Genomic DNA, 16,997 nt, shown 5'->3' with positions numbered 1-16,997 from the left:
ATGATTTTTGTAATTTAATATATTATAATACATGATTAATCTGGTTCAGTTAAATTAAGTAATAAGAGCTAAAAGAATTATAACCTACTAATAGATAAAATAATATTGTTATATTCACAGTGTTCTATAAGAGACTGAGATAATTGATACTCATAAAATCAGAATGAGAAATTAGTTGAAATCTTGATAAAGGTAAAAAAAAATCAAATAAAAGATTAAATGACTTAATTCAAAAGATAAAGAAGAAGAAAATTCTTGAAAAGATGTTTTAGAAGGTTAAATTATTTCCCAGAATTTATTTGACAATTTTTAATTAAGTGTTGAACTATATTTTTTATTGGGTTTTTTAATTTTGAATTCGGACATTTGATTTAAAGTTTATTTGAAAAATTATATGTTCCAGAGAGATTTGTGTAAAAACAGATTTGGATGGAACAAATGTGAGATTAAAAATTTGGTGAATATGCAAATATGAAGAAGTGAAAAATACTGTATCGAAAAGGTAAAAACAAAAACACTTACATAATCACAATACTTAATAATTAATTAAGTTTACATGATTAATTTATTGTAATTAAATAGAAGAATTCAATTAAAAACAAAAACGAATGTTAGATGGACACTCCTCGATCTTCCTAAACCTATTAAAAGTAAATAACTTTTTTTAAAAGTATATTTTCTAAATTATTTTATATTTTAAAATAAAAATATTATATATTAATAGTATTGAGTACTGTATACTACAAACTAAAATGTTTGTTTTTCGTCAATTTTCATGAAATAAATGTGATCTTTTTATAATGAAAAATATACACAGGAAAATATAGTAAAAAGACAATTTAAATGCAACAGTCACAAGTTAAATTACTAATTAGTTGTATATTAGAAAAATTATCATGCTAAAAACAATATTTTATCTTTTCTCAAAACATAATTTTTCCGGTTTTAAATTATAGCAGGGGAATGTAAAACTAAGAGTATAATAACATTTAAGATAAAAAAAAAAAAAAGAAGAAGAAAGTGCTGATAAAAGAAAAAAAGGAAGACAGCAACTTCCATCGATTGAACAAATCTGAAGCTGAAGTGAAGAGTAGGATATTTCAAATTTTTGTAATTGGGAACCCTAAACCCTAAAGCCTTTTGACTTTCTCAATTCCTTCAACATGAGTATGACTCAATTCGCCATGGTATGTTTCTAGGTTTCTCTTTCTTGTTCTCTCTGCACTGATATAATGGATGGTACTCAATGAAATTTTGTGCTGTCTTGCGCTACCCTTTTCATGGTTATTATGTTTTTAAGGGCGTAGCAATTTGCATTGAAGTTAGAAATTTCTGAACCCTAGGATATGTTTTATGACAAAGGTTGTTCCTCTTTCTTTCCCAATGTTAATTGAGGGGTTTTTAAGGACAATTTCTGCTTTGTTTGGTTTCAGTATAATATCATGCGTATCTGATGATTTTGCTTGGCCTTTGTGTTATTTGAACTGGCATGGCGCTAAGTATCGACTCTTAAGAAGGACTTACCTTGCTGTGTTTAAAGGTTTAAATGATTCTTAGTACTGATTGATGCTTTTGTATATCAGGTTGAGGAGTTGGCTTTTCTTGTCAAGGACAATCTTTCTTGCAAACATCTAGTTCTCACAATGGAAGAAGTCTTGGTTAACTTTCTTCAGGATGACCACACTAGGTAACATTTATTCGATAATTTGAGTGGTGTTTAACTTGAGTATTAGCCCCAGGTATAGTTAAATTCATGTTTTACCTGTCTTAAAAGATGGTTCAAAGACAAATTTGAAGACTCGTTGGATCCCTTCAAATTGTTTCAATGGAAGGGTCAGGGAATGATTCTAAACAATTTTTTGTTTTTCTTCATGTTTCTCGTGTGTATGTACTTATGGCCCCTAAAAGAAGAACGCAATGTGTGTTAGAAATGAGAGAATACATTGTTTCAATTAGTGTTATTAAAATTGGAGAAGCACTGTTGCATCACAGATTTCAGGGAAAACACAATCACAACACTGTTATATTGTGGAGCTTGCAGAAAACATCATCAAGGTCGTGTTTTATGGCTGCATGTTGTGTCATAGATATTGTGTTATGGGTTGGTGTAATCTGTGGAGTTGGCCAGGTTTTCAGCTTTTTCTGAAAGCTGGAGTCCATGGAGGCAGAGGTGGATCTTGTTCTGCAAGCGATTTTGAGAGCTCTATGTGCTTGAGTTTGGATAAATGAAATCAAAGGGGGCTGGGTTTGGTTTGCGTTAATCATAGGAGAAGGCTATATAGGTTTGAACCTGATTCTTAAATTGACTCACAATACTTTAGCAATCTTACATGCAACGTATCACGGGACCATTTAAAACACTTCCATATTTCCTCACATGGTCTCTTCTTTATTCTATTTAATGTTTATTCACTTGGCCTTTTTGAGTTTTAGATTAGACAAGACTGTTTCAGTCTCTCAAGATTTATTTGCATGTAGGATAATACTTTATAATATGCCACTGTTATATTTGTGTGTGTGTGTGTTATATTTCAACCACTGCGCCTTTTGCTGTTTGTATGCTTTGCTATCTGCTATTTGATACAGTGCATTTCAAGTTTTCTTGCAATATTAATAGTCTTAAGGTCTTAATGTGTGTTGATTAATGTGTAAATGGGATTTTGTAGAATAGCTTTTAAAGCTTTGTCAGTCATTTATGGCATCTAACCATGGCTAGTTTTTGTGGCATTTAAGAATATGCATGGTGTGCTAAATAGTTGTTTTACAATGAAGTTTATCTTTCGCTGGTAAACTGGTTTATCTAATATGCTTCTTAATATCTGTTTTTATTGACTATAGTTCAGACGGGATCTTGGAATTGGAGCCAATGAACTCCTACAACCGACTTCTCTTGCATCGCCTTGCTGAGATATTTGGGTATTTTTCTCCTGAACTTTAGTTTAGTGGATTTCAAAATTCCTTTCTGGTTTCATTTTGATTCTGGGTCTATTTTTCTTTTCATTTGATAGCTTTATAATTGGTGCCAGGTTTGCACATGGATCTGTTGGTGAAGGAGATGACCGTCATTTGATTCTGGAGAGATGTCCAGATACGTCCATGTAAATGAACTTGCTTTTGTTTTTCTATTGCTATTCTTATATCAAGCAAAATTTGGATTACTTTGTTTTATGTCTTCTTTTTTGTGAAATAAACTCTGTTGGGTGGATTGCAGACCTCCAATCCTTGTTAGTGATATCCTATGGAAGTATGATGACGAACCTCAATCTTTGGTTACTTCCCACCAAATACTAAGGAGAAGCGAAGCCTCTTCAGGTAATGAATGCTGCTGATTCTTAGATCAGCAGCTACCGTAGCACATCATATACACTATTAACCTACCTGTAGAATCTACCATCATCAGTAAGTTGGATTTTTTCTATGATGTGGGTTCCTGTTCGGGTTAGGTAGCCTTAATCTGTGTGATGCATATTTCAGTCTCGCAGACAAACAAAGCATCCTTTTCAAAGTCATTGGAGGAGAGGAAAGCAGCTTATTTAGTTGCTCGTGAGCGAATTTTCTCTATGAAGTTGGAAGAGGTAAAAGAGCCTGGTGAACAAAAACCTCGGAGTGTGCCTGTGGTTGCCCGCAGAATGATTGCTCATGCACTGGGTCAAAGAATTCATACAAAGAATCAGAATGGCTTGGTTAGCGACAGTATAAATGATGGAAGCCTCAAAGATGAATTGAATGTTCAAGATAAGAACTGTGAAGTGTCCAATCTCACGAAAGATTCTGAAGAGATTTTATGCCTAAGAAGGAATCCAAACAGAATAAGAAACAGTAGCAGTTCTAATGCATCCTCACATAATAAAAGGAATGATCAAACACCAGTTCACGAAGAGTTGCCTCTGTTCTCTCAAGATACAACACAAGGGCAAACTGTAAATAAAGACTACATGAAAAAGGAGCACTTGGGAGCTGCAAAGAGAATGTTTGCACATGCTTTAGGAGTGCAATCTGGGAAGGATGGTTCAGTTCCTAGAAATAGAAGTGGAGAAATAAAAAAGAATTAAGCTGAGAAGGTTGTGGTATATTTAGAACAGAATGATATTCTGTTGCCCCAAATGGGCCTCTTAATAGGTGCTCCCCCGGTTTCAAATTTCAATCACAGTCACGAAGATGAGTAATGAGCTTTCTTTACTCAGGAGATACATGCAAATGACTATCGTAGTATTATGTTGGTTGCATAGCTCTTCTGTGACTGCTGCTGGAGTAACAACTTCCCTAGCAGCCAAGTCAAAGGGCACTATCCAGAATCAAGTGTAACCTCTTTTGGTTATGTTCGAAGATGAATGAACAGGCTATGGTGTTTTGGTTCGTCAGCTATATGTTGTTAGACATGCAGTTCTAGTTTCATACTGTGTTTAGTTTGTTCTGTCAATGTGATGGTTTTCATTATGGCTGTTCCCAGGGCCAGGGTGCAATGCTTAATTTCCCCTATCATGGAGGGTCTTATGTATATAATATTGAAAATTAAAATCCTAAATTTAATCTGTCATGCTTAGAAATTCCAAATTTCTTCATCGTTACCCTTATATACGGTGACAACTGTCATTCACTGGTGGCTTTTTGATTTTAGAAAATATTTTCAATTTTTTCCAGAAGTTTTTATAAAATACAAAAAAAAAAAGTTTATAGCAGTAGAGCAGCTTTCAGGGAAGTTCACGGGACTACTTCTTTCAAACGCTAAGTTAGTAGTTTTCTTCAAAAAATATAATTTATACATGTTTGCAAAACAGGATTTAAAAAAAAAATTATTAGCCAACTATTAATTATTAATTTTAAAAAATATTAATGACCAACTATTAAATATTAATTTTAAAAAATACACAAAAAGGATTTAAAAGAAAATTATAAACATTCATTTCCAATAAACAATATATTAGCCAACTATTAGTTTAGACAGTTGCACGGTTGCCACAATCTCCAGAAAAACTCGGTTCTCCTAAACCAATTTGCTAACTCCATAGCTTTTAGCATTTGAACATCAACAATTAACCCCTTTAGCTAGGGATTACAGGACTGTTTACAATCATAATTACTCAACAGATTCATATACATGATGAGAAATTGGAAAGTATCAATTTTCAATACAAAGACCAATGACAAAGGAATTCACCCAAAAATATGGACCACTGGGTGATACATGACTTGCAACTATTAATTGGCATTGTCGTTTATAGTACAAATTCCTCGATCAATTATCCAGAAATCCGCAGGGAGTACTCAGGGACTGTTGCAACACTAGTCCAGTATAATAAAACAGAGAGGAGCCATGGCCAACACTAACATGCTTGACCAACATTGTCCTTCACATCTCAATGTCTTCAAGATCTGGGAGAGGAAACCGAAGAATTGCAGCAATGCCACTTATCTGGGCTAGTTCTGTCCAGTAATATAGAGTTGACATATTCAATTTCAAACAGACAGGAAATTAGAACATAAAATATTTTGTGCAGAAATTTCATTTATTTCCTGAAGCAGCTCTAAATAACAAAAGGGGGAAGAAAGAAAGGCATAACGTTTTAGTTTATATATTTTGATCTTATTACTTTTACCTTCTTTTTCAATAGTTGTTCACCATTCTCAGTCAATGAATTTCTAGGATCAATAATATTGTAAAACAGTTAAAGAATGAAATTAGTAAAACTTACGCTCTCCAGAGACATGCATGGATGAAAATACATGGACTGATCCTCCTGAATCTTTAACAGAGTTGACCAAGTTAACAAACTTTTGTCTTGTTGTTATATCTGAATTCCTATAACCAAAAGCAGATAGTGAAGACACAACTCCATCGCAACATCAAACGGAGAATTTTCAGGGTTAAATTCCAAATCCCAAGTTAACAAATAGGATGCTAAAGAAAATGCAAAGATAAAGTTAAGTGACGATGCTATACGGGCTCAAAAGTAAAAACCAAAATATCTTTCTATAAAACAAAACCTGATGTAAAAGGCAGTTAGCAAAGAAGTTTGATCTAAACCAGTTTCAAGGATGAACAAAGAGATACATAAGATACACGGTTAAAATAAAACAAACAAGAAGAAAAAGGACGCAGGAAGCCAAAGTATGAATCTGATAGAACAATCCCGCATGTTGTCTTTCATTTAAGAATATTTTACGATTATATCATGCAAACCTGAAAAGATCATCTGTGATGAGAAGAGTTTGTACAGCTAGGCGTTCATTGGCAACCTCAACATGTTTCATTCCATAACATGCGCGCGATGGATCCTGTTCCACATCAAACACACTCAATCAGGATTTCCTATATTTCTGAAAATGCCAAATTTAGGTAAGCTGTTTCTACAGCTTTGAAGAGACAATAATTCAAGGGAGAAACATGAGTACTCCTTTTATGCTAAGGTGATACTTCCTTTAGATTTTTTTATTCTCACTCTAAACCAGATTTTTAATGCTTGATTGTGCACAAGAAAAAGAAAAAAAAAATGTACTTTTGTAGAACAGACAGAAAAATAATGGTTTCCCATGATAAATCCTCTGGAACATGATTTTTTTAGCTTACCCAGCATCCACCCAGTTACATTGGTAACTCTCGATTGGGTTCAACAAATACTAATCATTATGTAAGAAGTATAATAAGGCGAAAGTATTAGTACAATATAATTGAGATAACTTTTACTTTCGATAAAAGTATGATGTTATTTGAATTTTAAACAACTAATAAAAAATCTTAAAATGAAAAACAGAAAGCTAATTTGATGGAAGATGTGCTTCTCATGCAATTCAATAAAGTAAGCATCTAACTAAAAGTCATTATTAGATCAATTTGTCATGCAACCGTATAAAAGATCAATACTTCTCTTTTGGGTATATGATTATGAGCAAATAGAAGTCAACCAAAGACCTTATTGATCCACCTAAACTTAGTGTCTTTAACTCTATCATAATTTTTAAGTTGAACTAATTCTAAAAGAAATTAAAAAATAAGAAATGGCATTCTAATCATAAAAATAGGCAAGGTCAACAAATGCATCTCAAAATAAAACCTGACATTTGAAAGCATGTTGAAGAAATCCTTCATAACTCGAACCTGAAAGAAAACAAAGAAATAAAAGCTTAACCCACACTCAATATAAAATAAGTAAACATAATACGGAATTTTTTCAGTAGTGCCAAAGAGAAAGGTAAAAGATATCGGTTTTGATGGTACCTCTTGTGCTGCTTTAGTATCTTTTATCAAATTCATGACATTTGGAGCATCCAAAACCTCCCTTAAACTATGCCTACAGATAATAAATAATTAGGCTAAAGAGATAAGAGAAAGAAAATACAACAGTTCCCACAAGCAATGGAACTTAAAAGTTAATCCTTAAAATAAAAGTCAGTTACTCTAGGTTTGCAGCCATATTTTTTAGTCAATACACATAAGAATATTACACAGGAGAAAGATTAAGCAAGTTAAGCCACTGTTAATTGATCAGCAAGCACAACAATCTTCACGTGTTCATGTTAATTCTAGTTACCATATGAAGCTTTTGTAGCATACTGAAAAAGTAAGAAAATATGCAAATAAAGAAAGCAACCATACTTGTATCCTGAAGTTGTATGCACAAGAATGATGCGTGATTTGTTTTCAATAATAGGTCGCAACTGTCTTCGTTCTGCCTCCAAAAATAAGTGACGATGAAACTGATCCTGAAACAGAAACAGAATTTCAAAATCCTGTCTTCACTTAAGCAAGCAAAAACCACTAAAGATGATTTTATACTATTAATGATAGTACATGCAAACACACAATCAAATTTGTAAATATTCACCACGAATGAAGCCCAAATAAAGCAAACAGGAAATAATTGCTCACCTTTGTAAATCCCGGACTTGCAATTACAGCACAACGAACCACGTTGAAATCAATATGTTTCAAGAAAGCCTAAACAGATTCGTAGAATTCCAGTAGATTTGTCAATGCCCCTTTTACACTTTTTGTTGAATGTAAAATATATATGATTAAAGATAAGAAAGAAAGACTAGGGCAAAAGATCATGATAATATGTCCTCTTAAGCAAGAGTAAAGAAACATATAAAATACATTTATTCATACAATAAGGAGATATTTGATAACTGGCATTCTCATCCAGGCATCTAATATTATCCAACAAGATGCCCATATTTGGTACACGGGTATGATATTATTACCGTGAGCATCTCATATTGCTCAGGGAAAGGAAGTGGCTACAAGTCAATTAATGAAGAACACCGATTCAAAACTAGCTACACATATATAACATAACAAAAATCAGGTGATAGAGCTTTGATGGGCCTTTGAATTCGCATTATATCATTAGCTTTAATTTCAAAAACACCCTTAATTGATTTTTTTTTTTTGTATAAATCATAGTAAATCCATTTCAATTTTTTAATATGGAATATGTATCACTAATGAGAATAAATGCTAAAGATAAGAAATTTAAGTCCTTATTTACCTGCATAACATTCTCGAAGAACTTATCCAAAGCCTACAAAAAGGAGGGATGCTTTAGAATTGTATCACTCAAGTTATATAATTCATTCGCTGACATCTTCCAATAGGGTGATAGATCTTACTTTCTCATAACCAGCAATTGCAGGCCCATGCTTGCGAGGAATAGATGTTTCTATCCGCGATCGAGTAACAGTCATACTGTTTTATTGGATTAATAAGATAAATCATTTCATTGCAATGACACAATTACATGGAAAACATAAACTAGAGTATCAACAAGCAGAACGTGCATTTAAATTCCAGTGTTTGTGGTTACCCACAGAAATCAAAACAAAATTAACAGTGACCAAGTTTAATGAGTGTGAGCAAATTATCTTATGGATAAAATGCTATTATAAGTAATACATATAAATGAAACCTAGTAAACTTATAGCCAACCTTCTACCAACAAGGAGGATATGAGCTAATCCTTCTTGCATCAACACCACAGCTAGATCAGCACTTGCACCAGGATCTGCAAAATATGCATGGGATTTTCATTCACAGTTTCGATTACTAAGTTTTACACCAACAGTCAGACAACAAATGACCAAATGAGGATTGTTAACCCTTTGTTTGCTTGAAAAACATGTCTGGTTCTATATGAATAATTTATTTCATTCTTTCCACCATTTTTCTGAAACAACTACTTCAAGGAGTGCAGGAGATTTAAGACATCCCATAAATAGCAATTCAACAATTTTATAAAGTGAATATAGGTAAAGTAATATCTTCATTCTTCAAATTAGAATATTTTGTAATTTCCACGCAAACAGACTACGCTGCTAAAATTTCCATAATATAAATATCTATAAAAGAATTGAGACATTCATATAATTTGTTACGTACCAGAGGCCTGCTGTAGTACCTCCAAAGCCAAAGAATCCCAAACATCCTACAAGAGGCAGAATATAATATTCAGTAATTATGATTCAAAAAGGTACCAGTGGGGTGCGAACTATCACAATGTGATTTTCATAAAGATTCCTCACCTCTCATTTCTTAGGTTACATTTTCTATTCTAACCATAATGACACAGTGATAGATACAAGCAAAAGGCCTGGCTTATAGGCATATGAAGCACAAGTTTAACAATGCGAAATGATTTGTAACAAGAAGCACAATGATTCAAGAGAAAATACCTTTCTGACCACAAACGGTCGCTGCAGTTCGAGTTCTAGAGTATGGAAAGCTCCTATCTGCAACGAGTTACAAAGATGAAAACTTAAGTTCGAAAGTAACAATTTGGAGAAGAAATCTGGATGACAGTCGCGGTTCACTACCTTGACATATTCATTCTCTAAAATGTTCTTTCCACGAACACGCAGAATAGAACCTTCTTTATCATAATCAGCAACCTAGTATAAAACAAAATCAATAACACAACCTGAAAAACCGAACAGAAATCCTCATGATAGCACAAATACCTCTTCGACTTTAATTTCCAGTTTGAGCTTAACGCGCTCTGCATCTCGACCGCCATGAGCGGCTTCTCTAACAACTTTCCTATTACAGTTACAACAAGCAAGAAAACGAAAGAAATATGAAAATTGAAAAACAGTTTATGCGATCAAAGAAATCAAGAATTGAGAGAAAATAGCACCTAACAGTAACGGCCATGACAGAGTCTCCGGGAGCAATCAAGTTATACGCAAACCACAGATCATCGGAATCCACCGCCACCATCTGCATAGTGCATAGAATAAACGTGAAGAAGAAATTTCACGGAACTAACGAAACTGAAGTGTGGAGAATAGGAATTGAACCTTAACGCTACCAGGTCCATTAGGAACGATGTCTCTGCGAACGATCCTCATGGCTGTGAATACCACCGGCGCTAAACACCACACTTTCTTCCCTTTTCCACGTCCCCCACTCACTGTCACCAAACCATGGCTCGGGCTGTTGCTTCTAGCCCCCCTCTAATTATTGCCTGCACCTCCCTATTCCATTAAAATTTTTTGATTTTATAAAATCCTTAGTTTTCACACTAAATTTTTCAATTTTTTTGAAACAAAAGTTAAATATAGTATATTTCAATTGCTGTTATTTTAAATTATTTATTCTTTGAAATATTTCATTTGGATAGAACAATTCAAATTTATTAAATTTTTAATTTTCTTATATAAAATTTTTCAAATATTGCCAAATATAAAAATACAAAATACGAAAATTATTATTGTAACCTTGCAAACATGATTAGAGATTTTCGCAAAAACAAATATGGTTCACCTTTACCTAAAACTTATCTTATTACCATTTATAAAATTTGACAAACATTAACTTAAAAAATACTCATAGATTAGTTACTCTTTTACTAAATAAGTTAGTACTTTGTTAATATTCATTATAATAAAAAACTTATTTCTTATTTGTTTTCGTCTCTTTCGTTAATTCAAATAATTTTATATATTTTTACTTTCCATTTTTATTTAACTTTCCAATTTTTCTTTTATTGTAACTCAAACCAAAAATAAAAATAAATGAAATATATAGAAGATTGAACCATAAATGCGACTGAATAAAATAAATAAAGTGTAAAACTTTTCATAAAAAGAAGAAAAACGTTTTGACATTAGTGTGGAAAATAGTTTTATATTATTATATAATTATTATATAAATTATTATATAATAAATTTGTTTAATTTGCAATAACTTTTTAAAAATTATATATATCAGACATTTATAACTGAGTAATGATATAAAACTTGTTTTACACGGTTGGCGCATGGCTAAACTCATAAACTATCAAATACCATGTGAAAAATAGTTCCATATTATAATACTTTGATGAATAATTTATTGTATTTTAACATTTATTTAGATGAATAATTACATCTTTAATGCATAAATATGATATTTGAGTAATGATAAAGTGAAATATTTACATTTTTTATATATATTATAAAAATAAAATAGCCATAAAATCATAATTTTTTGTATTTAAAAAAAGTAAAAAAAAATGTGAAATGAATCTAAAAATTAAGTAAATAACAAATGTGAAAAAAATATATTTTAACTTACACAAATTTTTATAATATCATTTTTTTACGTTTTTTAAAAATTACAAAAATTAACACATTTGTAATTTTCAATATTAAAAATGTGTCGTATTATATTATTTTGCTTAAAAAATGTGTCATTCCTATCTAATTTCTTGACATCGGTTAAATATAGTGAAAATTAGATATTGGAATTAATCCCTTGTGTTAAATACACATATAGGGTTCTCTATTTATAATAAAAGAAATATGGGTTAAGTTTAAATACAAATTAATATGTAAGAATAAAATAAAATAAAATAAGAACAATGTTTCCCTAATAAACATATAGGGACTATATTTTCCTAATTAACATAAACACAATATAAACTAAATATAATATCTCTAACACTTCCCCTCAAGCTGGAGCATACAGATTGTGTGGACCAAACTTGGAATAAATAAACTCAATTTGAAATATATGATTTGTCTTCAAGAGTGTGCGGCAAACAGATGCGCAATCACTTGTCGACGAACAACTAACAGCAATTTATGGGCAGTAGTGGACAACTGCGAAATTTCAAATAACACCATGAAACTTCAAGTAGGATGACTTTGAAAAAGGAGAACAATGACAAACTCCAGGGACTAGATTGCCATCAAGTAAAGATGGGACTTGCATCAAAACTATAGGGACTGTCATCACTGACTGATGGGGCCTGTAGTGGCTAAAAGCGACAAAACTACAGGGACTGTCATCACTGATTGATGGGGCCTGTATATAGGGATTGTCATCACTGACTGATGGGGCCTGTATACAGGGACTGCCATCATGATGGGGCCTGTAGTGGCTAGAAGCGGTAAAAATGCAAGGACTGCCATCATTGACCAGTGGAGTCTGAAAGCCTAAAACCTGGTTGGAAACATACTCCCCCTCACGACGGAAATGACGGCGCGCCGATGACAGATTGTGAAAGTGGAAGATCATGATGAGTTCTTATCAAAGCACCCAAAAAACAAATCTGACAGATTTGACAAAGGGTTGGTGAAATTGTTTCAACCCATAATTTTAGTGTTGAAATTTCTTGGTGTTAACCACTGACTGTCCTTGAAGACCATTCAGAATAGAGAAGAAGATAGCGGAAGCAGTAGAGGTAGGACTAGGTGTTAGTGCATCGGTGGCACAAGTGGCGGAGACGATGACCGGAGACGATGGTCGAGACGGTGTCGGCGGTGGTGGCAGGAGACGGTGGCCGGAGATGGTGGTTAGAGACGACGGTTAGATGGTGGTGAGCGGCAACGGGCAGTGGCGGACAGCAACACCGGACATATGCGAGACAGAAACCAGAGATTGCCCATTGAAGTATAAAGGCACAGGTTGAAAAAGAAACTTTTTTGGGGTGGGGGGCGTCGGTGGCCGCCGCCACCGGCGGCAACAAAGACAAAGTAGAAAAGGATCAGAAAACCTGCTCTGATACTGTTGAAAAGATTTTCGTCGCCTAAAATCTCAACAAACCTAAATTCCCCACTAATGTAGTATAGGGGCAACCTATGGTCTAATCCAAGGACTTGGTTCTTGTTAAGATAGAATTGTAGAATTAAGCCTATTTGTTTAATAAAACTAAAACTTAGGTGGGGAAAATGAAAATTAAATGGAATCTGAAAAAGAAAAGAACTAAATGCTAATGCAAATGAATGATTTTATCTAAAATGAATGCAAAAGGGGAAAATAAAGGAAAAGAAATAAGACTGTAATCTATGATGGAGAAAGATAATTGGAATACCTAAACTAAAATGACTTATCAAAAGAAACTAAAAGAAAAACATAAGAATCTAAAGGTAGAATGCATGAAAGGTTACGCTTGATTGGAAATGCAATGATTAACGAGAAGAAAATCAAACTCTAATTGGTATATAAAACTATAGAGATCAAAACAGAATTGAAACAAAATAAAAATGAAAGAAAAGTGAATATAGAACAATGGGCCAAAGCTGAAATCAAAATTATATGCACACATCTTAACACCGTAATATCAAATTCAGAATCAACAATTAAAAGTATTGGAAAAATAAAGGGAATGAAACAGGTTCCTAAAGCAATCATCTAAATGTAATAAAATGCTGAAAACTTAAAAACAAAGTTTAAAAATCCTAACAGGAAACAAGAATCAAACTGACAATTTAGAATTAACAAAATGAAATTGCTAAAACAGTAAACGCAACTGCAGGGAATGTAAATGAAATTGAAAGACAATGTAAACTAGATCAAAGGAAAACATAAAATTTGAATTAAAATCTGAATCAACAGTACAAAATACCAGAGTCCAAGATTCCATCGTCTGTCACCCAATGGAGAGATCAAAGACACCAGCAAAGCAAAGTTCTACTCTCTACGAAAGCTGTAAAACCTAAAACTAAAGCGAGAGAATTGGAACTGAGAGTCTAGAGCACACTGCCTGTCACCCAGTGCACTTACTCACAAAATTACAAAACTCCCTTTTTATAGGGAAAATCCAAAAGTAGAAAAAGAAAAGAAAATGGGAAAGGGGGAAGAATCTGAAAACGAACCAAGCCTCTAGAATCATCTTCAACTAACTCTTGACCGCGACAGCTTCACTTCGTTCTCCAACCGACACTGGTCCGATCAACATCTTCTGGTCACGCATTTGGGCCGATCATCCTTTTGGCCCTTGGATTATCTTCTTTGCCTTCATCCTCCGTTCACGCTGCTTCTGGTTAGGATTGCAAGCTTCTGATCAAGATGCCTTGCTTCCGGTTTAATTTCGATCAGCTTGGGCCTACTTCCATTGGGCCTTTGAAGCTCGCGTCCAGAGTTGCTGCAACGCTTTTTCACTCTGTTGGAAGAACCCTAGCTCGAGGGTTGAAAGAATTGGGGAAGAATCCTAAATTTGCTCGAGCCTTCTCTTTTGCATGAATGAATTGCTAAGGTAAAGACCCCTAAGGCAGCTGCTCTCAAAACGCTGCGTTTCATTTTTTTCCAGCAAAATTGGCTTCAGCCCAACTCCAGCAACCAGCCCATCAACACGGTTTTCTTCTCTTTGCAGCAACATTGCAGTGTGGTTCAATCAGCAGTCCATCAGAAATCATCCAGCCCAATTTCATTCCAATCAGCCTTGGCCCAATCAATCTCAGCACATTTCAGCCAGCCATTTTATTCCAGCCCAATTGCTTTCAAAGATTTGATCCTGCAGAAAAATAAAAGCCTAAAAATTATTTATTTACTTGAATATTTTTATCTAAAAATACTTATTTATTTAAAAACCTATTTATTTAACTAAAAAGATAAAATTAACACTATTTTAACAAAATTCTAAATTTAACAAAAAAATACTAAACTAACCTAATTCTAGAAAATTAAAAGCTAAACTATCCTAAAAAAGTAATATTAACATAGAAAAATAGGGAAATTTAGACACTTAACAGATACCATGTTAAATATAGTGAAAATTAGATATTGGAATTAATCCCTTGTGTTAGAAGTGGAGTTTAAGCCTAACGCAACCCCACAAAACTGGCTTGTAGGGTGAGGTTTGCACCCACTTATATACACTTAAATGGCCTTATCTCTAGTCGATGTGGGACTTCCAACACACCCCCCTCACACGGGTGGAACAACATGCCTAACGATAACAGAAATTGCTAGGATAGGCTTCAATCATGGCTCTGATACCATGTTAGAAGTGGAGTTTAAGCCTAACTCAACCCCACAAAACCGGCTTGTAGGGTGAGGTTTGCACCCACTTATATACACTTAAATGGCCTTATCTCTAGTCGATGTGGGACTTCCAACAACATCAAAACATCAAAAATTCGTACAGTACGTTGAATGAATTTTCTTGATGAGTATGACAGCAAAAATTCGCACAGCACACTCCTTTGGTGTGCTGAGCGAATTTTCCTAACAACATGACAACAAAAATTCGCACAACGCACTCCTTTAGTGTGTTGAGCGAATTTTCCTGACAGGAGAGCCTTTCAGCTAAAACTCTCGTAGCACACAGGATGCGCTGTACGACTCTGCATAATTTGCAACACTCTAAAACCTTCATAATTTGACAACTCTCACCTCCATTACCAATTCTAACCACTTTGATGAACTTCTAGCGTTCTTAAACCGATCCATGAGCTAAATTAAACTTGTCTAATTGATTCTAACCCTTGCTAACATCATTTTAAAGTGTTTATGCATTGATTTATACTCTAACTTCTATTTAATTCATCCTAGAGACCCAAACTCTAAATTACCACTTTGAAACTGATTTTGACCATTTAAAGGATCCAATTAGGTCCCAATTGACTCACCTAAATTATCTAAACTGACCAGAACCTTTTGGGATGCCTAGATCAGAATTTGACCACCTTAGTTACTCTTAATCTAACTTCATACACCACAATTTACTCAACTTATAGACCTAATTCAAGACTTTCTACTTAGAACCAACTTCTCTTCATTTTTAGCACTTTCAGCAAGTCATATAACACTTATCCAAACTGTCCCAAAGATCTAATTAAGTACCTGACCCCTAAACCTCAAAATCACTATTCCACTTCCACTAATTTGATTTAAACACTATAATTAACTTAACTTGTTATTTAGCAACATGCACAATAATATTTCCAACATCCAAACATTCAAATTCAACATCACACGTTCTGTTTATACTAGTCCATAAACATAAATTCACAGTATCAAGATTCACACAGGTTAAATCACGTTTGCTATTGCATAGATTCATCAAGTTGTTGTTCAAACAGTAATACAATCTACTACCCCTTCTACACATGCATTATCCTACCATCACAATAAAATTCTAACTCACACCCACTGCAATTTCATCAATTCAGAAACAAACCCAGCTTCCCTTACCTGGAGGATGAACAATACAACTTACAGGAACACTTCAACAACGCTATCTCAGCCAAGACCTAGACAACACCCTACACTCACCACATTGGTGATGAAAATAACTCTTAGAGACCAGGATTCAACAAAAAGTGGAAAAAGGGGGACATTATATACATGCATCCCGTAAACAGCCTATTCTAGGTCCCAAAGCTGTGAAGGAGAATGAAAGAAAACGACTTACCGATTGGAATGAAGAAAGGAGAAAATGTTCAGTTCAAAATGGAGTCCTCTGCGTTGCGGTTGCTAGGATACCACCTAAATGGACATGCAATGATTGAACCAGTGTGAAAGGTAGAGAGAGAGAGCAGAGGAAGAAGGAGGAGAAATTTTTCTAGAGAAAGAATAACTCTGAAATTTCATTATTTTATTTCTTTTAAAAATATCTAGTTCTTACATAAACATTTATATTTATTTGATATATATTATAAAAATAAAATAGCCATAAAATCATAATTTTTTGTATTTAGAAAAAGTAAAAAAAATAATAATGTAAAATGAATCTAAAAATTAAGTAAATAATTAATGTGAAGAAAATATATTTTAACTTACATAAACTTTTTTA

At 33.5% G+C, this 16,997-nt stretch overlaps 2 protein-coding genes across 4 annotated transcripts; one reads left to right on the top strand and one right to left on the bottom strand.

Annotated features, from left to right (window-relative positions):
• The first annotated feature begins 1,000 nt into the window (after positions 1-1,000).
• LOC106769980 lies at positions 1,001-4,543 on the top strand. 2 transcript variants are annotated; one of them, XM_014655802.2, is made up of 6 exons: positions 1,001-1,187; positions 1,584-1,687; positions 2,839-2,916; positions 3,027-3,098; positions 3,212-3,312; positions 3,475-4,543. In XM_014655802.2, the coding sequence occupies exons 1-6, from the start codon at positions 1,164-1,166 to the stop codon at positions 4,050-4,052; spliced, it is 957 nt and encodes a 318-aa protein (XP_014511288.1). In that variant the 5' UTR covers positions 1,001-1,163; the 3' UTR covers positions 4,053-4,543. The 2 variants fall into 2 exon arrangements, with proteins under 2 accessions (XP_014511288.1, XP_014511289.1); XM_014655803.2 differs by having other exon boundaries at positions 1,002-1,187; positions 2,844-2,916.
• A 376-nt stretch (positions 4,544-4,919) lies between these two features.
• Positions 4,920-10,453, bottom strand: LOC106772711 (protein PELOTA 1). 2 transcript variants are annotated; one of them, XM_014659266.2, is made up of 16 exons: positions 10,294-10,453; positions 10,131-10,213; positions 9,955-10,033; positions 9,811-9,885; positions 9,670-9,726; positions 9,377-9,422; positions 8,927-9,002; positions 8,611-8,686; positions 8,490-8,522; positions 7,868-7,936; positions 7,595-7,701; positions 7,217-7,289; positions 7,058-7,096; positions 6,182-6,276; positions 5,694-5,800; positions 4,920-5,424 (listed from the first exon to the last, which is right to left on the bottom strand). In XM_014659266.2, the coding sequence occupies exons 1-16, from the start codon at positions 10,342-10,344 to the stop codon at positions 5,351-5,353; spliced, it is 1,140 nt and encodes a 379-aa protein (XP_014514752.1). In that variant the 5' UTR covers positions 10,345-10,453; the 3' UTR covers positions 4,920-5,350. The 2 variants fall into 2 exon arrangements, with proteins under 2 accessions (XP_014514752.1, XP_022640976.1); XM_022785255.1 differs by having other exon boundaries at positions 10,305-10,447.
• Positions 10,454-16,997: the final 6,544 nt, after the last annotated feature.

This window comes from Vigna radiata, chromosome 8, assembly GCF_000741045.1.
Source record: "Vigna radiata var. radiata cultivar VC1973A chromosome 8, Vradiata_ver6, whole genome shotgun sequence".
In the NCBI taxonomy this organism is placed as follows: Eukaryota; Viridiplantae; Streptophyta; class Magnoliopsida; order Fabales; family Fabaceae; genus Vigna; species Vigna radiata.
Note: the sequence above shows the minus strand (reverse complement) of the source record. Positions and strands in the feature narration are given on the sequence as shown.